This window comes from Papilio polytes, unplaced genomic scaffold (genome assembly GCF_000836215.1).
Source record: "Papilio polytes unplaced genomic scaffold, Ppol_1.0 DF823621.1, whole genome shotgun sequence".
Lineage (NCBI taxonomy): Eukaryota > Metazoa > Arthropoda > Insecta > Lepidoptera > Papilionidae > Papilio > Papilio polytes.
In genome coordinates, this window is record NW_013525583.1 from 280,268 (window position 1) to 301,540 (window position 21,273).

A 21,273-nucleotide genomic window follows, 5' to 3' on the forward strand; every position below is an offset into this window, starting at 1 on the left:
TTATTCGATTGGAGTCATTTAGTACAATGCGATCACAATAACATGAGACTAATTAGTTTATCCTCCTTAAGACATAATTATTCACATAACTTTTCTATTCTGTACTTAATCAGTTGTGACGTCTTTATTTACTAACTAGCTGTCGCTCGCGACTCCGTGCGCGTGATATTAAAAAAAGAAACAAAAGAAAGTAGCCTATGGGTTCATCCAGACTATACTCTACATCTATGCCAAATTTCATCCAGACCCGTTCAGCCGTTTAGGCTACAAACTCTAACAAACATCCATCCATGGATTCATCCATCTAAACTTTCGCATTTATAATATTACTTAGATAAATGTAAATGCAAAAGTTTGAATGGATGTTTGTTAGAGTAGGCCTAAACGGCTGAACGCATCTCGTTCAAATGTGGCAGTGATATAGGGGGTGGTCTCGAAGAACACATAGGCTACTAATTTTTGTTTTTTTTTATTCCACCTACCATACTTTTTATTTATTACAATTGGTTTTTGATATATATAGGGTATTGTCATCTTTCTATAGGGTCTCTTTCTTGTCTCGTTGAGCTTATTAGACCGACCGGATGAGGTGGCTATTATAAGCTTGTAGTATATGCAGTGTGGCTGTGAGAACTTTTCTGCACCCTAAGTGCGAATGATTCTATCCGTCTATCATAATCAATTCAGGCTAAACGCGGGGAATTGTTGTCAAGGACCGGATGACAATGTTTGACCCATTCAGCGGGCGTCGACTCTTCTAACACATGCAATTTTGTGCATATTAAGCCTTAAGTAAATCAAATAGGCTATTTAAAAGCGCACTTTGAATTTGCTGTGGATTTACTCGTAGATTTGTCTATTTTTTTACATGTCTGGTCAGGATATAAACATATAATTTTATTAAGGATTTAATTGTCTATTCTTACCTATGCGTCAAAATTGACGTTCTAATAATGTATGGTATACGTCAAAACTATGTTTTCAAAAAGAAAACGGAAAACTCTTGAGGGTTTAATCTTAGAAGAGAGAATAAATCAGCTCGGCCAATATTACATGCCAATGGATCTCAATCCACTGTTTAAAAGTCATAAAGTAAAAGCTATAAAAAGGACAAAATACATTTTGGTACATGCGTCAAGATCTAGTTTGCAGAATAGTAATTTTCAAGAAATACTACGTTGCTCTTTAACTTTAGTATACTATTTTGCGATGAGATTGAAAATTAGGAGACGCACTGGTCGATGCTGGAACTGGTATGGTCGAAGACAGTTTATACGTGCCGAGCAACTGTTCCACAAAGCTATGGCGAGTTTGCAACCAGAACGCAGTGAAGATTCCATTAAAGTAACATTGAATTTCTTTACCGAAGTATCATTATGGCCTTTTGAAAGTTTCGTTCAGCAAATATTAGAAATTGTGTTATACTATAATCGTGGTAAATCTACCCTATTCTATCTGATGCTATCTGATATTCATTGCATTTTATTTACCGATGTGGTATCAGCTAGACATCGTATGAGAGTACTTTACGAACTACTGCAGAGTGAAAACTGGATAATTGATAAGCAAAAGTTGCTTCCTTTCATTGTAAGGTTTTTGAATTTTTTCGCATACAGTATCGATAAAGGAGAGGATAAAGTACCAGCCTATAGATATCTTAAAAAAGGCTTTGAAGTTTGTCTCAGACGAATATTCGAAAGAGCTGAAAACCGACATAGACTGACTATTATCGCAACTATGCTGAACTGGTTTTATATTGTTAACATGAGTGATGATGATATATTTGAGTTTTCCTCATTATTGGACTACGCTGCGCAGTTGTATCAAGTCAAAATGTACAGCGAGAGCTTTAGTGAAGGTCTATTCGAACACGTATTAAAAAATTTGATAGGTTCACCTAACACTTTACACAGCCTTGTTGGTATTCGTTTGCTGATGAGATTCCTCGACCGACAATGTAATGCTCAATATCTCGTTGTGCCGACAATTTATTACAGTTTCTCTCAGGTAATCTATATCTATATTTATAGAGATGAAAGATGTTTCGAATTTTGGATTTTCTATATGTAACGAAATAACTCAAAAACTACTTGACAGATTTTAAATTTTTTTGCACCTTTATATAGCTATGTTATCACTGAGTAACATACACAGGCTATATTTTTATTATTATTATTTCAATATTACGCAGGCGAAGTCGCAAGCAACAGCTGGTATTTGATTGTATTGTAGCCTTTTTAGTTTGCAATAGCTTGATTTCCAATATTATGTTTCACGTACAATTTATACACTGTTTTAGGTGAATTTAAAGATTGGCGTATACGACAGCGGAGATAAAGCATTTATACGTCAACATCGAGAGAAATTGCACAATTATTTCCTTAAAGCTGTCAAACAGCACTATTATAGTGCTGTTAATTTAAAAGCTATATTTACAGCGATAAGCTGTATCGTGCTGGAAGTGCCTTGTGGATTGACAGCGGCTGCTGCAGCTTGTATGGTCATGGTTATCCAGGACTTTGCGATAAATGCTGACGATATACCAGTTAGATGTAGATATTGGATGCATGCGATAGTTGTGTCAGTTATGTCTTTAGTATGCTGGGTACATAAGGCGCCAGATCTATACAGATACGTTAATCAAATAATATCAAGGCGAGCGAAGGAGGCGCCACAATTAAATCCACCGTTGACGAAAATCTACAATGTTGAGAATAAGCATATAATGTGGAATAAACCGACGCTGTTCTTCGAGGATTGGGAACTACGTTACGGTCTATGGAAACATTTTCAGGGTACCCCTGTAAGTGATAAAGATTCATTTTATTAGACACTTAAGGTATTTTTAAATTGTATTTTATAGTTTATGTTGGCTGCTAAATCCCCGTGAAATAAAAAAAATAACAATTTAATATATTTAACTGTGTCCAATTTCATCGAGATTCACTACGCTGTTTTAATTCATTTGAACTCTAGCATTTTTTATATTCAGGTGTGAAGATTTTAGATTTGAATTTTAATAGTAGAATTTGATTTATAAATCCAACCTATTACAATATAACAATATTTTCTTAGCGATTTTGTGTTGTTTTAATTTTTTTTGTGCAATTAACAGAGCAGAAGACATCACAGTTTTTCGAAGTTGAAAACGCCGTACATTAATATTAAAGCATGAATTTCTCATTTAGATTACATTGTAATGTTTATTATTATAAGTTTAAATAAAGTGTAATTTTTAAAGATTTTTTTTATATTACGCCCACTTCAAAAGACGAGTTTTAAAACATTGACTAAGAATATTACTGAGAACTCCCGTGTATAAAATAAATGTTTTTTAACCCTCATTAAAAGTAAAACTCCTCAATAAGCTGACAATACTTTGCACTCTTAATATACAATTAATCTTTTCAATTGCATAACTAAAAGCAATTACAAATACAAACAGGGGCAAAAATACGTTCGTTTGGTTACGAAGTATCGATACGTAATTTTCGGAAGTGCAACTAAACACGCATTAAATAAGGTAATTAGGCAATCGTGAGTATAACGAACGAAATTTTTCCGTATCATAAAAAAGAATATTTATAAATATCCCTTCAGTGGATATCACTACCGAAACAAATAGCAACATAAAGAAAAGTGATATTGAAATATTGTAAATATCATCAGTGTAAACGCACGGTTACCGACTTCGTTTGTTTTTACAGGAAGTTAATCTGTCACAAAACAAAACACTACTTGTATTTCCGATTAATTTCTAAACGTGTTAATAACGGGGAAGTTAGACTTCTTGTAACGCACCGAGATGAAGACATTAAAGGAAAATTTACAATAACATGATAAGAAATTCAAAGACGAACTTTCTCATTATCAATTTTTTCTAATGATTTTTCTTTTATTTGTGTCTTCTAACTGGAGGAATTTGGATGTTTCTATTTCATTGGTAAAGTGTTTGGAGGAAGAAAATTGTTCCTCAGTTTTAATGGAAATGTCGCAATAAAAAATCAGATTTCTATGACATTGCACATGTGCATAACAAAGCAAATAAACCACATAACAATTATGTTTTGAAAGTCAGCTCCCGCCATTGTTTTCTTACAATATTCACACAAATTGTGTATACGTTCAGACTAATTTTATCTTAACGTTACATATCATTTTGCGTTCTATTGATAATAAAATCGATCGATATGTGTCACTAGCTTTCGCCCGCAATTCCGTCTGTGTAGAATTAAAAAAAAAGCAAAAGCGAGTAGCCTATGTGTTCTTCCAGACTATCCTCTACATCTACCAAATTTCATCGAAAACTATAAACCTACAAACTATAACAAACATCCATCCATCTAAACTTTCACACTTAAAATATTAGTAAAATACATTTTATTTATGTGCATCTAAAATATATTCCACAGTGTATGTCGTAAATTGGAATTTTGAGTTTCAGTAATTACTTGAATGAAAATTTACGTTAATTACGCGCTTGGTCAGCAAATGCCTACTCAATATGTTCGGTAAGAACTTTGTTATTTTTTTTCTTAGTTACTAGCTCTTACTAGCGACGTCTTAAAAAAGCCTATATTACTGATAAGCCTACACTGATAAAGTAGGTATTAAATGGTGAAAGAATTTGTGAAATTGGATCAGTAGTTTCCGAGTTATTTCAATATATACAAAAAAATCAAATCTTACCTCTTTATAACATTAGTATAGATATATATTCAATTAGTGTTTAGGTCGTGTGATTCTTAGCTAGCTGTGGGAGGCTTGGTAAGTGTTCCATTAAATAGGGTGAAGACCGGATGGCGTTGCCACGACGTGATCTATTAAGGCAGGGCAGGATCGTGTGTGGCTCCATCTAGTGATGAGCTTTGACTTTAACGCGATACTTCTGCGATTCTTTAATATTTTTGTAGATATAATGATGGCTGTTACAGCTTCATTCGTGTGAAATTAAAAAATAATTCTTATATTACTCACAGATAAATTACCTTTTTAACGGTGAAAGAATTTTTAAAATCGCCCTCATAGTTTTGAGTTATATCTACATACAAAAAAAGTCCTCTTTATGCTATCAGTGAAGATTAAAATCTGTATTTAATTTATGTAGTTAGAAGAGTAAAGAATAATGATGGATACATGACTTTGTTCCATGGTTTCTAAAAGCTTTGATTAGCCAAGTCTTGCGGTAAACTTTACGAGTCTTATTTCAGATTTATTTGTTGTCTTAATACGTAATTATTAAGTTACTAACAAAATTATTACAGTCAAATTTATTCATAATAGATGTAACAACTACCATGATGCTTAAATAATTGTTTCTATCAGTAACTGGTTTCAGAATGAAAAAAAAAATATTTCATCGACTACAAATATTGTATCACTCCCTATAGCAAATGTAAGGCATTATTTTATTGAAGTGTTGCATTAAATTAAAACATCCTGTGATTTGCGACCTGAATAAACACCCCTATTATCATCCTGTGTGTGTGAGAGAGATAGGTAATTGCAATTTTTCGCAACCTGAAAGAGAGGAATGATTTGTAATTCTGGATCGCGTGCTAATCATATGTGGGTATATAAGTATTGGTTCATGCTCTAGCTATCATTGTTAGTCTGTGCGTAGAATCGTTCGGTGCTAAGGGTGAAGGTGTTACGCTTACTTAGTGCTTTTTATCACTACTAGTACAAGTGCTTCAGCCTCCATTGTTGCCGCCATGGATTGCCGAACTGTGGTGAGTTTTTACTGCGGTTTCCATCGCACAGATTTCATTCAGTACTGATTCAGTTGTTTTATGTTAAAAATTCCAGGTTATACAAAATTATATACATCTTAAAAAAATGTTTAAAAAGCTAGAATGTTCACAATTGTTAGTATAAGCGAATATTTGAGTCGATTGAATATTTTCAGAATCGGGTTTGAATGTGCGATTTCGTTTTCGTTGATATGCTTTGCTTTGCGATAAATAACTTTAACGCAGCACATGTTAAGGTTCAAAATAAGCTCTAATATTGAGATAATTTGTCTTACTATTTGTTTGCCCATCCTAAGTTATAATGATACTCTTGAAAATGTTTTACTTTGTACAAATTCTTCACAATTTTCGTTACATAAAAAATGTATTTTTTTTTCAGCTTTTTTTTGCCGCCATCTTCTTATCAATGTTGGCAGCGAATGTTGATGGGTATGTATAGAATTAAGTATTAGTCAACTTGATAGTGGTTCCAAATAATGACCTTGTATATTCAAAAGACATATGGGTTCGAAACTCAAACAAATGAATCACCTGTCTCAGTACTATTACACCCCGTTTTTATCATGCCTTTAAAAAGGTTAAAAGGGTTACGTGAGACTGTGTAATTCGCAGACCCGTGGTACCCCTTTCTGTCTAGCGCCTTAGGCAGTCTATCCGCGACCTACCCTAACGCGGGTACTGCGTTGTCTGTCAAAGTTATATTTAAATCATACTAGGTGGTGATAATATAAAGAATAGCAAGAGCTATTATTACTCTTATTTAAAAGAAAGTATCCGTTGAAAATTAAAAAATCTGAAGTTTTCAATTCCCGTGTAGACTAAGCCGTTATACGCGTTATACGCACGGGCGCTTTTATAACGTGCGTTTAAAAAGTGTTGAAATAGAACGAACGCATTTATCGTGTACTATCTGTTTATACGACAGCGCTTATAACGCGACGCTTTATATCGCGCAGTATTTTGAGCGCTGGGTAAATAAAATAAGAATTAAAACGTCAAGGCCATGTGTTAATAAAACGCCCGCGCGAATCTGTGTAAGTACTTAAAATTTACTGGACCTCATCCATCCTCATAAAGTTGTTGACCTATACTTATCATAGCGATGTTTTACAATGTTTACGGAACCGTGAAAGTATCTCAAACAAACAAAGCATTACTTGCCCCTACTACAGGAAACGTATTCGTGAGACGCAGTCGCGCGTAGCTGGCAAGAAATTACGCTAATATGACGGAAACAAACGCTTTTCATAAGTGCATATGTTTGTTTTTTTTTAGATAGAATTACACTTCGATTATTCTAGAACATGCAGTAAGGGGAGAAACAATTTAGGATGATTGGAATGCGGTTATATTTTGCGCACTCAGGGCTACAATAATTTTTAAGTAGGTTTACTCGCAAGGCGAGTTGATACCACTGGTCCCGTTAAGTCACTACGTAGTCATACTTTATTAAAAACTATAGAAAACTAGCTTTCGCCCGCGACTCCGTCCGCGTTAAATTAAAATAAAAAGAAAAGTGAGTAATCTAAGTATTCTTCCAGACTATTTTTTACATCTATACCAAATTTCATCGAAATCAGTTCAGCAGTTTAGGCTACAAATTCTAACAAACATCCATCCATCTAAACACTCGCATTTGTAATAATAGTAATTATAATAAAATAGTAAATTAACACTTGGTTTCTAAGCTTTCCATTTATTTTTCATTACTTAGTGATTAATTAGTGTTAAATTGAACTAAGGTTCAACGGAGTAAAACTCAAGTTAAGTAGATAGGAAACGCATTTCATGAAGTTATCTAACCAAAAAACTAATGGTTAAAAGTACCTGGGAAACCGGCCATAAGTAATAATTTTGCTGACTTGTAGATATTTATATAAAATGTTTCTAAAAAAACATTCTCCCTTTTCAGGCGCCGTAAGAAGGTTGTGATACACGTTCCAGTGAAGACAAATAGATTGAAACACACTCATACTGTTTATAAAACGGTACATCATCACCACACTCACCACAACCTGCCCGACCACGGTCCCTTCCCGGTTGAAGAGCATGAACACTTCCACCACTACGATCCTCCGGAGCCAGAACCGGCGTTGTCGCACAATGAGCCACTCAGCACTCTCGCATTAAATGGATTTTTACCAGATGCACCACTCGATGTGCATGATTTTATTAACATAGAGAATAAACCGCACAAGATTCCATTTAATCCACGGTATGTACATCGAGGACTGCCTTATAGACCGGGATTTGTAAGTATGAAACACCATTTCATTAAAATGAAACCCGAATAACTACAATATAATACTCAAGGGGAGAATATTAATCGAATCATTGACAAAAACCTTCACTCACTAAGTCATAACCCGAAGTACAAAATTGAAATGCACGAAATCGGATTTTATTAATTAACGAGTAGTTCCCGTATCGCTTCATCCGCATGAAATTATAAAATATTTTATTTTATCGTTCACATTTTTCAAATTTAATAGCATGAAAATAAATAGCCTAAAGCGTGTCGTAGGTATAGGGCTTTTTATTAAAGAAATCATTATTCAAAATCATGTTGTGTTTGCTGACATCCTACGCCACAAAATGTGTGTTTACGCTTTATTATATTAGAATACGATATACGAGTATATACAGATTATGAGACAACAAATGAATGTTTTTTTTTAATTCATTACAGCTTATGGAGGTGAACTAAGATTACATGTCAGCCATCTTTAATTAACATCCCGAAGTGTTCAAGAAACCCAAAGCTCAAGTATTCTTGACAAAGAATATGAAGTGACGACACTGCCATGTTGAAGACATAAGAACGAGTCTCCATTGTTTTAATACTCGTATTATACTAATATCGTCATCCCTCTTATTCTTTATGAACAAAACAGTGATGACAGTAATGATATACATGTATTAAGACAGTTGAAATTCTCTATTAGTGTTTTAGTATTTTTTGCTTTTTTCACGATACTCTTTTTTATTATAAATGCTTAGCGATAGTATTTTTTACGTACTGTTGCCACTACCGAAATTAAGTACGAAACATGTTGCTTAACCTTGGAAATACTAAGATAACGATATATGTACGCGTGTTTCGGCAGTGGAAACTCACTGTTATATCGCTCACTTGTGTTGTTTAAAGTTATTTAAATAATTAGGATATGAATAAGTAAGTTGTATTATTATAACGTACAAATAAAATAGCAAGTTAATTACTTAGAATTGTCAAGTTTTCTTCTATACCAAAGAATGTTTAGGTATTTTTTCTATTTATTTGTCAATTTTTGTATCTTCTAAATTATTAAAACTTATTTTATATCTGTTTTATTAGGTATTAAGGTTTCGCTAAAAATGTTGTCATTAGTATTATGAAATTATTATTGAAGTAAATACGAAAAAACTGTACACATGATTTGTTACGATTATCAACCTTATGTTAACTTTAAATAAGAATTACATTCGAGTGCTCCTTAAATGGATATTGAACCCTTAGTGAGTATTGGCGAGCGCTTGGTGATTTAGCAATGGACTATGGCATCGTTGGTTGACTCAATGAACGAAGAATCAGTGAAGCATTTTCTGATTTTTTAATATCAGATATGGTTATGTTTAAAATTACGGTAACAAACAAGCTTGCTGAGCGCTAAATGTATTAAAGTCATGGTAACTCGTAATTTTTAAGAATATTGCATGATTCATATATTTAAGGCTGGCATTTTATCGTTAATAAATAAACCTTGTAATCATTATAATTAGAATAAATGTATTGTATTCCAGTTTAATTTTATTTTTAACTTAATAGGGGTTTTTATGAAGCAATCGTTTTCTTTTTTGAAGAGCTAACTGGCACTGTCCCACCATTAGTTTAAGAGTCTCAGATAACTTAAAAATGACGTCACTGTATAAGGTAACAAAATCCGATATTTCCATCACATACTTTACACGTTGCATTGTTATTAGACAATTTACAATTTGGTGGAAAACGCCCTTAACATTTAATTTTGAAGCGTTTGTTACCAAACAAAACCTTTTAATCATTATCTTTGGAGATTTTAAAGAAAATGTATTCCAAGCATACTACATATTAATGTAGGTAGTATTATTTCTGGTATTAACCAGAAATAATTGATACTTAGCTTAGAAAGGCTAGTCTAATACCGTTACTTTCACTGCTACAAAATCATGGGTTACCAGACAAGAAAAATGCTTCCTGTGGCGATAGCTTATTGTGAAAGTTCTAAAGATATCCTGCATCCATAGTTGAATCCACAAAGAGTCTATCTTTAACTAGCTAATCCCGTGCGGCTTAATCCGTTTAGAATTAGGAAAAAAATCATTATCTACGTTTGATAAATTTTCATTTGCAAATGTCAAAATTACCGTTACCATACTTGCTTCCATAATGTTGGCAGCTTGTAGTTTAAGGATCCTGGAACGGATGTTTTTTTTTTTTCAATTTATTTACCCCTTAAATTTAATAACGTGAAAATATTTAGCCCACACCGTTTCGTAAGTGTACGGTATTTTTTATTCAAGAAAGGATTATTCAAAAATATGCTGTGATTGCAGAAATTTTACGCCACAAAGAGGTGTGTTTTTACGCTTTATTACTATTAGTACAGATTGATAAACAGAGGAGGGAATGAAGAGACAACCTTTCATATCAAATTCAATTCCCCTTCCCATCCTTATTAGAGTTAGTTGGAAAGGGTAAGATAACTGACATTAGGTCCAGTTAGACGAAACATAGAAAATATCTAATTTGTGGTCTTTAAAAACCTCAAATTAGATATTTTCTAACTATGATAAAAATGTCCAGTGAATGTCAAATTGAAATACCTGATTTATCTAAGTATTCTAAGTGTGACGTGAGTTTTACGATTATAGTTAAACTACGCGACTTCATCCGCATAGAATTATAAAAATTTCATTTTATTGTTCACATTTGTCAAATTAACAATTACAAATGTCAAAATGCCGTGACATGATGTCAAGCCATGGCAACCTTGCTTCCTTAATGTTGGCAGCAACTTATGGTCTCTTTCCCACATTAGGCTTTTTATCCAAAATATTTACCCCCTAAGTTTAATAGCGTGAAAACATATAGCCTAAAGCATGACGTAAGTGTATATGCTGTAATTGCTGACATCTTAGACAACAAAGAAGTGTGTGTTTGCGCTTTATTATAATAGTATAGATAAAAAAATATACTTTATGACGTTTAAAATACATGTAAAGGTAAGTAATAAATCTAGATGTTGTATGGTGATTAAGTAATAGCGGTGTCGGATTTGTTTTGGGTTTGTTTACGAGCGCTCACAACCGCGGGATATTTATTATAGGATCGTACATTCCGATGGAGATATAAAATATTTTCTATAAACATGTTGATGTTACGAGGTTAATAACCTATATTCCATGATGTTTATTTAAAGAATTCCTCTTAACAATCCATTTTAAGTAAGTTAAGTTAAAAATAGGACCATTTATTGATACATTAATTAACTAACAGGATTCATCTTAAATATAACTGTCGTATAATTTTAAAAGCAAACTTCACTTTAATCATAAGTCGATAGATTTCAATCTTAGATACTATTGTTACTATAAATTAAAAAAAAAAATCTTTAAGCAATTTTAATGTCGTTAATAAACTTTATACATTTTTCGTATAAACGGAACTGTTCTCCTTGTCTTGAATAGTGTAATAACGCTGTTACGCCACCAACCCTCATCGAATACGTTGTTTTGGAACGACCACGTAATGATTTCAAGCAACGCGAAAAACGTATCTATCTGTACAGACGAACAGACGAAAACCAACCTTGTGTCTAGCATGTTTAAGTTCAAAATTAAAGGTTTCGTAATCACAAGTATGTCTTCGCATGGTCCGCTGATAACATCAATTGTTGTTTCTTTGTTGACATTACGGACTTATTTAAGTGAAATTAGATAAATGGTCATCTCACGATTTTTCTCCGTTCAATCCGACTTGGTTCGCCCACTGTGCACTAGCTCGCGATGTCCGACGGGCGGTCGGTGATCTAATAAAAAAGCAAAAACCGGGAAGCAATGAAAGTATAAGTTGTGCAAAACAAAATGTGAAGGCGGCTTGGCCGTTTTGTGCTGCCTCTGTTGATATTGGATCGCAGCAAGTGTCGGACCATTGAGGTGTTAGCACGTCTTTAGGAATGGATCTGTCCAAGTGCTTAGCTGTTCTTATTGTGCTATTTGTTGACAGTGGCGAGTCTGGCGGCCATGGAGGAAAACACCAGTAAGTTCTATCAGAATACATATCGGGTAAACAATGCTTGCAATTTTTTAGGGCAGTGCGAAATTTTTGCTTTATTCCATTATTTGTATTAAATTATATATTGCTATAAGCTGTTATTTAATTTTAAAAAATATATTGATTTACTTTTTTTTTGGTATCAATCAATAATACATTTTGGTACTGACTTTAATTTAATTTGATTGCTATCGCGATATAACTATATTTTGAAAATGACTGTATACAACTCATGAAGGTACAGTGTTATATTAACATTATTTTTATTTCCTTCGCAGTGATCATGTCAAACTTCACATGCCAGAATTTATTCACCATGACCATCATACAAAGGTGATTACAATCCACCATCATCATCACAAGCCGAAGAAAGAACATCATCATCATCACCATCACCACCACCAACCGAAACCACATATTCCTCAGCATCATTATAATCACCATCATCATAAAACAACTCTTAAAACAACTACAGTGTCGAAAGGTCACAAGCAAGTCGGTCACGGCCACAGTGGTCACCATGGTCATCACAGTCATCACGGCGGCGGTCATGGAAGTCACTACGGTCATCATGGGCCATCACATCATGATTCACCATCATATAATCACAATGTACCATCGATAAGTCACGACCCAGGTCACGTTTCTTTTGAGGATGATTTCAAATCTTTCACACCATCGATACCAGTTAACATACCTCATAACCCTCACGTTCATGGAGTTGTGCATACAGTTAAACAAGTTAAAGTGTTTGATTCGTTGCCAGGATCTATAAAGAGTAACTCAGGTTCGGGATCTAATGGTTACGAAGTGACTGAAGAAGGCGAGGAAGGTGACGAAGATGCCTTTACGTCCGTGAACACAATACCTCAAACATACCCAGGTACATACGGTTTCGTGAGAAGTGCTGCCCCTCAAGCTGAATCTTACCCTGGACTAGCACTTCAAAGTTCTGTCCAATTGAACCACGATCCGTTCGCAGCTGCGCCTGGACCAAGTGCGTTTTCCGGCTTAGAAAATTTCTCCAGCGATGGCCAAGATTTCTCGAGTTCGTTGTCTCCACAAGGCACCAATGGTCATGCTCTTCCTGAGTTTGCCGGACAAACAGAGCAGATATCAGGTTTTGATGATGCTGAAAGTTTTGTTGGCAACGATATAAGTGGAACTGCATTGCTTTCTGCAGAAGCCAATGATGATACACCAGTTACTTATTCAAGAGAAGCGGGTATACAGCATTCTTTAAACACCGGAGGCATCCAAACTGTTGAATATTAAATAGTTACCTTACTTATTATGTTATTTAATAATAGTTTTAGTATTAAGAAACGGATTTTTTAAATGTTAAAAGTATTTTTAAATTTGTTACTTCATGTGTAAGGTTTCGAATTTCTGCACCAAACTCATTGTATTTATTAGGATTATTCTAAAAATAAATTATTTTACTTAATTTAGTTTATTATCTAGTATTTAATTATCGCTACTAAAGTAACTGTAATGAATAAGTACAAAATGTAAAACGTAGTTTTAATTGTTATATTTGTTGTTCATTAAAAGTTGTTACAGATAATCTGTTTTCCTTGTAACCTTTACTTAGTTACCTGCAACCACCTGTTTAGTCTTACACCAACATTTTCCACATAACGCATCTTTTTGTAACAAAGTTTCATTAACCAACTGTTACTCAACAACAATACCAATTGAAATTGAAAGTGAATCGTAGAGAGTATAGAAAACGGCAAATACAATGAAAAACATTAGACGTGTGACAAGCATTGTCATGTAGCTTGTATTCGTAGCGAACCAACGAATGGGTAATTTATTGCATACAAAAAAGAATAGAATAAAACCGAACACAATTGGATATGCCCTAGATTTTCGGTTACGCAACGGACAAAATAAACTGTGACCAAATCGTCGTAACCGCTACGTAATAATCAAAAAGAGAACAAAAGCAATAAGACATCTATTGGCCAACGGTTGAATTTATTTCAACTACTGCTAATGAGAAAATGAGTTCATAATTATATATTTTTTTGCTTATTTTATTACGACCGAAAACAAAAAGCTATCGTGGTAATTCTTATCTATACTTAAATATATAGTTACCGTTCTAAAGCTAATTTATCTGAGGCTATATTTTATTCATAATTTTTTAATTTCACGCGGACGAAGTCGCGGCAAAAGCTGGTAAACAAAAATCTCTAACAAACGATTTAAAGATTGATTGTTTAGAGGGCGGATTGAGAGTTGGAGATTTCAATTCTTAATGTACGAAGGTAGGAAAAAACAAATGACGGCGGAAGGAAAGGGGGCAATGTCGCTTGCGGATATTATGCTGTTGCATCATATAATGACTACAGTTAGAAAATTCCTCGCTCACCGCTGGTAGAACTCGAAGAGCGGTTGCTTATTAAAGTAATTGTCATTATCACAATCAAGAGACATGCAACAAGAATAAAGTAATAAACATACCATAAGTAAAGTTTATAAAATACTCTTTTTTACTTAGATTGGGGCTATTACATCATACTAATATTATAATTGCGATAGATTAGATATATGGACGTTTGTTATAGTTTGTAGCCTAAATTGCTTAATAGATCTCGATGAAATTTGACATACATGTCTAGGATAAGCTGGAAAAACACATATGGTCCCTACTTTTGTTTTTTTTTTTAAATATTAACACCACGCGGACGAAGACGCGGGCGCAGTTACACACAGTCACGGGAGCTACGTGTATAGTGTAACCAGCTCTGGGTCATTGTTGTACACCTATCCTAACATAAGGCACGTTACCCATTACAGAGGGTTGTCTTTATCTTTATAAACCTTTTCATATTCCCTTATACAGAAATTAAGTTTAAGATACCCAGCTGTATGAAGCCCGACAAATGAATGACACTTTACTTTTCAATATATCTTTCCGAACTTCGTAAAGATCCGTTCAGTCGTTCTGAAGTTACGTAGGTAACATCCATACATCCATCCAAAGTTTCGCATTACTAATGTGATACAAAGTTAATGATTATTATAAGTATTATTTTGATAATCCTCGGGCAATGTATTACTAAAATAAAGTGAAATCAAATTGGAAAATAACGTTACAGTTATCACAATTAGAATTTTACAAACAATAGATTGGAATTTTTATTTAACTATTCAAATACATTTTTTAATATGCAAGAAGGAAGTAGAACACATTATTATTCAACATGTATAAAAAGAAAATTAGCGAAATTGATTATATTTTGCAAAAATAAGACTATCTGACTATTTGATTATCTATGTATAGGTTTTATATAATTTCGTTATAAATTATTTTTCAATTTAGGGCCTATCTCACCACTGGCTGATAGAGGCTCAAATAGCTTAAAATGACGTCACTGTCAGATAAGGTAACAAAATCCGATATTTCCATCTAATAATGTACACGTTCGATTGTAATTAGACAATTTACAGTTTGGTGGGACAGGCCCTTATTCTATTATTTTATAGTTTACTCATAAAAATCATTAAAACCAGTCACATACATTGCATATAGCAATGAAAACTTCTATAGCAACGTGCCGTTAAAGATGTCGTCGTACAAGTTGCGCGGTTGCCATGACAACCGGTGACGGACAATTCAAGTGGTATCGTATATGAGCAGAATAAAATAAATTCTGGATTTATAGTGAACTTTTGAAGTAATATTTAATACAATTATTTTTAAAATCTTACTAATATCATAAATGCGATAGTTTAGATGGATCGATGGATGTTTGTTAGAGTTTGTAGCCTAAACGGCCGAACAGATCTCGATGATATTCAGCATTAATGTAGTGGATAGTCTGGAAGAACGCATAGACTATTCAATGTTGTTTTTTTTTTATTCCACGCGGACGGAATCGCAGGCTAAAGCTAGTATATTATAAGTAAAGGTGCAAGATCCAGGTTTTGTAAATTGGTGAGATTTGTTTTTCTCAATAAGTTAACATTAAGAATTGTACGAAAGCTTTCTGTAATTTGTTTCAGATAGTTAAAGCCTTAGCTAATCCTCCTTATCCCTTCTCTATTCTCCTATAGTCTCCATAAGTTATTGATTGTTGTGTCTTTCACACTTTATATAAGAGCGGTCGCACACCATTGACTAAACTATCGCACAGCTGTTGTGCGATTGTCGATTGTTTCGTAGCCAATTCAATTGTGTAGTCGCACAACTAAATATCGATTAGAGTGCTCTATATAAACTCAAAGCGAGACTAAACAATTGTGCGATAGTTTCGTCGGTGTGCACGCGCTCTAAAGATGAAATAATCGCTGTGCATATTTTATACAGCATTCATACATATATTTCAAACTAATATAAGATAAAATAAAACGCAAATAAATACAAAAATAACAATACCTTTATTGTAAAAATATTATTCCATTCTTATTGGAATCAAACTTCACACTAATAATATACAACAAATTTAATAGACATAATTATTTACAAGGAGTTAGATTCCCTAATCGGTAGAGCAAAGGTTTGTACGAAAACTTGTTAACATAAATAATGATAATAATTTTCAATATAAAATGTATACAAGTTACTTCGATTAAAGTGATTTACAACTCTCAAAAAGATACTTTCTACAGATAAATTTAAAGTCAGGTAGAGTTTAAAGGTCAAGCAATATTGAACTATATTCCCTTACAATATAGTACAATGTACAATGCCAAATAGTTCAGTATTAAAAACAATACATTAGTAAATTTACGTTAGATTTTTTAGCTCAATATGATCAATAGAAAAAATAGCGATCCGATTTATAATTACAATACTACTACTCGAATACCATCCGCCTGCAAATTATAATGTCTAGATACATCTTGGTAGCGGAAAAAAATACACTTACTTATAGGAACAATAGAGCTAACATTGAAAAAATTCAAGTATTTTCTTTGCCATCTCAATAACGTTTGTACATTTGTACGTTTCCATTTGTTATCACAAATTAAGATAATTTGTTAACATATAAATAATTTCGAAACTATTTTATAGACAAAAGCAGACATACACACGTCTAACATGCAAACATAACACTCCCAAATAAAAGAGCACGAACAAAACTCTTAATAATAATTAAAGCGGCCACTAACAAGTCTTATTAATATAGAATTGTTTAGTAATCATTTTTACTTGTTTAGGATTAAGACAGTATGTATTACTTCCATTCATTTCTATTATCATTCACTCATGTGAAGATTACATACTTTATCATACAATCATTCCATACTGTATTCGGTATAGTCTATTCGGATTGTTCTAGAAGACGATAGTATAATGAAATATATCCAAAGTTTAATACTATTTGTGTTTGGATATTAAGTATTTTATAAGTTAATATCCGTGGCCTGAATCGCCGTCTGAAAGTCCGTAGCTGCCGTGCTCCCCGCCATCGAAGCTGACCGGAGAATCCTCGTGCCCGTGACCCTCGTCTGCAGCACCCCAACCGTGACCTGGAAAGTTTCAAAGAATACATTATAGTATTATAATTCATCAAGCTATATTTATTATATCATCATATCTTCTGTCATCATTCCAAATATATCTAAATCATTTGTCAAATCATTTGAATCATAGTTCAAATAAGATTAGTAGTAGTAAAAAAACTATAACTACACTAACAAAGAATTTATAGAAAACGAGCTTTCACCCACGATTACGTACCCGGATTTAAAAAAAAACAAAACCTATGTGTTTTTCCAGATTGTACTCTACATCTATGCCTTTTATCGAGATCCGTTTAACCTTTTAGGCTAGAAATGACAGACTACCATCCGTTCATAAAAACTTTCGCATTTATAATATTAGTAAGATAAGATTTAAATACACCTACCACCACCGAAATGTGGCGCAGCTTTAGGTTCACCATACGTGTACCCTAGCACCTCGTAATGATCATCACCACCGCCACCACCGCTCTTGTGGTGAACGTGCTTAACGATGGTGTGCTTGTGGTGATGATGCTTCACAAACAACGGCACGTGAATCACCACCTTCTTGTGACCACCACCGTGGCCGTCCGCTGCGATCATCGAAGCAAGCTCGGCGACGCAAACAAGAGCTAACTGTAATAAAAAAAAACAGCGAACATTAATTACATGAGATATGTTATCATAGTGAAACGTGAAACTAGCGAAGGGAAAAGTCACGGTAAATGAAGTATTCTAATAAAATCTATTATCTTTATTAACACGTTAACTGCGGCAAGTAAATAATTCATCAGCTGGTGCGGCGGCTGGCCAAAATACGCCCCCAATGATATTTCCGCAAGTGCGTGTCAGGTCTTTCTAGACACGTTAGCACTAGGATAGATTAAATTGCTTTAACTTTGTGGAACCTGAGAGTATTGCACTAGCAAACGGACATAGTTTTCTTCGTCAGCACCAGCTTAAGTCAGACCGATATTAGCTTGTTACGCAGTGAGCGTGTTAATTAACTTATTGTGTAATTAATGCGTGCTTGGTTTTTAAAATCTTTTTTATAATAAAATTACACTCGCAATGCACATAATATACAAAATTTGTCAACTAAAACCAGAATAACATTCGCCAACGAGCATATTATATTAAAGCAATGAAAGCAATAGAACTTAACATCTTGCAATTAATTGAGGAAAGTTTTATGGACGTAAAATAACGTCCTATTGTACACTGCCCCTTATACAAGTTATTTACCGTGTCCAAATTAATAGTTTTGTAACAGCTTAGTCACTTTCATGTAAAAAGAAATAAACAGTATTTGATACAATCGTGTTTTGCCTCTCGCTATCACATTTTATTTATGTTATTTGTGACAAAATGCCGCGACAGTCGCTTCTCGTGTTGCGGTATTATGTTTAGTTACGGTGAGTTCCCACTGACGTTATACGTATAAAACATTGTTATTTCAGTTTTTAAAGAGACAATGAGAAAGAAGAGTGTATTTTTGTAAGTATTTTTTAGGAAAGAAACCCGCAAAAAAACAAAATGGTTTTTCAAATTTAAAAAACGAATAATGTTTTTTTAAAGTTAACTTTTTAAAGCAAAACATTTAAATTAAAATTCTTGTAATAAATCGTTAAAGTTACACCTTTAATATTAAATTGATTTTAATTATTGTTGATAAAATTTTATTTACGTATTGATACATTTTTATCACTAAATATATGCTATTAATGAGTACATTATTTTTTTAAAATTTCTTTACACACTTTAGCGTAAAGCGAACAACAATTTAATATTGTTACTGCAATAATATCAATTTGCTCTCTAATTTCAAAATACTAACCACTGAAAGTATTTGAAAAAAATCTATCTGAAGGTCGCTTCAACGGTTTACAACATTGATTGATAAATGCGTACTCACCAAAAAACGTGCGGCCATGTTGGTAGATGTTGGAAGATTGGACTAGACGCGGTTGCAGTTGGATGTTGTGTGATAAAGAAATTTAAACAAAACTTCCTTTTATATCGCAACGTGATCGTTTCGCGACACTGCCTCTCGGAGGCTTAACATAATTGCACATGCTAATCGAAATCATACCTTATCATGGAGGCATAAAACTCAAAGTCATTATTTCAAACTACATCTGTTTTGCTTAGACAATGCTGAAGAAATTTAAAATCTATTGTGTGTTGGTAAAGCTCATAGTAATTATATTACAATTTGGTTTGGTAAAGTGGAATTTTATTCGTTATATTTCTGAGTCAAGTAGGGGGATGATAGAATTATCCAAATTGTTTAGTATTGATAAGCGGTCACTGACCCAAGAGTTTTAAATAATTCAGATTTCTGTACGTTTTGTAAGTACATTAGTATTCTTGGAAATTCTTCACTAAGGAATATTAGGATGAGATGAATTTTAAGAAGAAAAATATTGGTATTTATGATGTTAATGATGACGACGAAGACAATGATGACGACGATGACAATGATAACGACGATGACAATGATGACGATGATGATAATGATGGTGGTAACGATCACGATGATGATGGTGACTATTATGATGATGATGATATTTATCATCATGTTAAGTATTACATTGTAGATAGCAGATCAAAAACATGCCAAAAACTCATTCGGTGTAATTGTTATTATTAGAATTATCAAATATAATTGCCAATATCGTCTAGATTGGACAATGTGCCAACGCCAATAAAACATGATACCGTATGTAAAGACATAATCTATTTTGCTGCATTAGCTTGCGTTATGAACTACATCAACGACATGTGATTGCATGTTGAATTATTACATTACTCGGTAACAAGTAACAACAATGTATATTGCTTTTAAATTAATAAAAAGTTATAACTGTAACCATTGATTTCCACTATCGAAATAACTACACATTTTTTAATTAGAGTGGAAAGGATGAAATGTAAACTATAAAAGTTACTAGTCCAATAAGTAATTATAAAAAAATAGGTAAAATTGTAGATTTTGATAGAATAATGATTTAATATAAGTATAAAGATTCTTTTTATACACGTTGACTACGTTTTTCAGCATTTTAGCAAATTACGGTGACTGTTTATTTGCCACTTTATATAATAACTAGCTTTTGCCCGCGACTCCGTCCTTGTGGCATTAAAAAAAACGAAAGTGAGTAGCCTATGTGTTCTTCCAGACTATAATTTAGGTCTATGCCAAATTTCATAGAGATCCGTTCAGTCGTTTAGGCTACAAACTCTAACAAACATCCATCCATCTAAACTTTCGCATTTATAAGATTACTGAAGGTCGCAAGGTTGGAGCAGGACTGGCTGATGGATCTCTTGTATCGGAAGCCTAGACCTATGGGTAGCTGCGCCACCAGAGTAAGTACAGAACAGACCATAACATGCCTGTCACGTATTTATGTCTATACATTTTGATACATTATAAAGATTCTATTAGGGATGTCGCTAATCGAAATTTACTAGGGAGGCTAAACTAGCCATGTGTACTCGTATTATATTTGGGAATTAACAGGAATTGATCTGCACTAGGCCAGCGTGATTGACTGAGACCTCATCATTATTATCTCCAGGTAGCTCCTCTGTTCGGACGTATAAGTAAACAAAACTATAAATGAAAATTAAATTGTCTCTGCCTTTAAAACTAGCCAAGTTACAGACTACAGATGTTCGGAATCAAATATCACATGAAATAATTTTCCTTCATTATTCAGACATTTTAAAGGCATATGCACTTATTTTCGTCTATAT

General features: G+C 33.4%; 4 protein-coding genes across 5 annotated transcripts; 3 read left to right on the forward strand and 1 right to left on the reverse strand.

Moving 5' to 3' along the window:
- The first annotated feature begins 966 nt into the window (after positions 1 to 966).
- Positions 967 to 3,193, forward strand: LOC106104466. The gene is made up of 3 exons (XM_013284529.1): positions 967 to 2,007; positions 2,300 to 2,803; positions 3,116 to 3,193. The coding sequence occupies exons 1-3, from the start codon at positions 976 to 978 to the stop codon at positions 3,173 to 3,175; spliced, it is 1,596 nt and encodes a 531-aa protein (XP_013139983.1). The 5' UTR covers positions 967 to 975; the 3' UTR covers positions 3,176 to 3,193.
- Positions 3,194 to 5,625: 2,432 nt separating this feature from the next.
- On the forward strand, positions 5,626 to 9,485 carry LOC106104464. Of its 2 annotated transcripts, none has more exons than XM_013284525.1 (4): positions 5,626 to 5,732; positions 6,133 to 6,182; positions 7,666 to 8,005; positions 8,443 to 9,485. In XM_013284525.1, the coding sequence occupies exons 1-4, from the start codon at positions 5,715 to 5,717 to the stop codon at positions 8,458 to 8,460; spliced, it is 426 nt and encodes a 141-aa protein (XP_013139979.1). In that variant the 5' UTR covers positions 5,626 to 5,714; the 3' UTR covers positions 8,461 to 9,485. The 2 variants fall into 2 exon arrangements, with proteins under 2 accessions (XP_013139979.1, XP_013139980.1); XM_013284526.1 differs by having other exon boundaries at positions 7,666 to 7,968.
- Positions 9,486 to 11,950: 2,465 nt separating this feature from the next.
- LOC106104446 (protein doublesex-like) lies at positions 11,951 to 13,323 on the forward strand. Its single transcript, XM_013284503.1, has 2 exons — positions 11,951 to 12,033; positions 12,327 to 13,323. Exons 1-2 carry the CDS (start codon positions 11,951 to 11,953, stop codon positions 13,321 to 13,323), a joined length of 1,080 nt encoding a protein of 359 aa, XP_013139957.1.
- A 4,017-nt stretch (positions 13,324 to 17,340) lies between these two features.
- On the reverse strand, positions 17,341 to 19,488 carry LOC106104469. Its single transcript, XM_013284532.1, has 3 exons — positions 19,427 to 19,488; positions 17,916 to 18,147; positions 17,341 to 17,535 (listed from the first exon to the last, which is right to left on the reverse strand). The coding sequence occupies exons 1-3, from the start codon at positions 19,442 to 19,444 to the stop codon at positions 17,417 to 17,419; spliced, it is 369 nt and encodes a 122-aa protein (XP_013139986.1). The 5' UTR covers positions 19,445 to 19,488; the 3' UTR covers positions 17,341 to 17,416.
- Positions 19,489 to 21,273: the final 1,785 nt, after the last annotated feature.

Excerpts from the sequence above, each read along its gene's own strand:
- LOC106104469 (XM_013284532.1), bottom strand. Across the intron at positions 17,536-17,915 it reads TGCGCCACATTTCGGTGGTG|GTCACGGTTGGGGTGCTGCA; the intron begins GTAGGTGTATTT and ends GAAACTTTCCAG.
- LOC106104466 (XM_013284529.1), top strand. The coding sequence starts at position 976 with ATGTTTTCAAAAAGAAAACGGAAAACTCTTGAGGGTTTAATCTTAGAA. Across the intron at positions 2,008-2,299 it reads TTTATTACAGTTTCTCTCAG|GTGAATTTAAAGATTGGCGT; the intron begins GTAATCTATATC and ends ACACTGTTTTAG. Across the intron at positions 2,804-3,115 it reads AACATTTTCAGGGTACCCCT|AGCAGAAGACATCACAGTTT; the intron begins GTAAGTGATAAA and ends TGCAATTAACAG.
- LOC106104464 (XM_013284525.1), top strand. Across the intron at positions 6,183-7,665 it reads TTGGCAGCGAATGTTGATGG|GCGCCGTAAGAAGGTTGTGA; the intron begins GTATGTATAGAA and ends CTCCCTTTTCAG.
- LOC106104446 (XM_013284503.1), top strand. The coding sequence starts at position 11,951 with ATGGATCTGTCCAAGTGCTTAGCTGTTCTTATTGTGCTATTTGTTGAC. Across the intron at positions 12,034-12,326 it reads GGCCATGGAGGAAAACACCA|TGATCATGTCAAACTTCACA; the intron begins GTAAGTTCTATC and ends TTTCCTTCGCAG.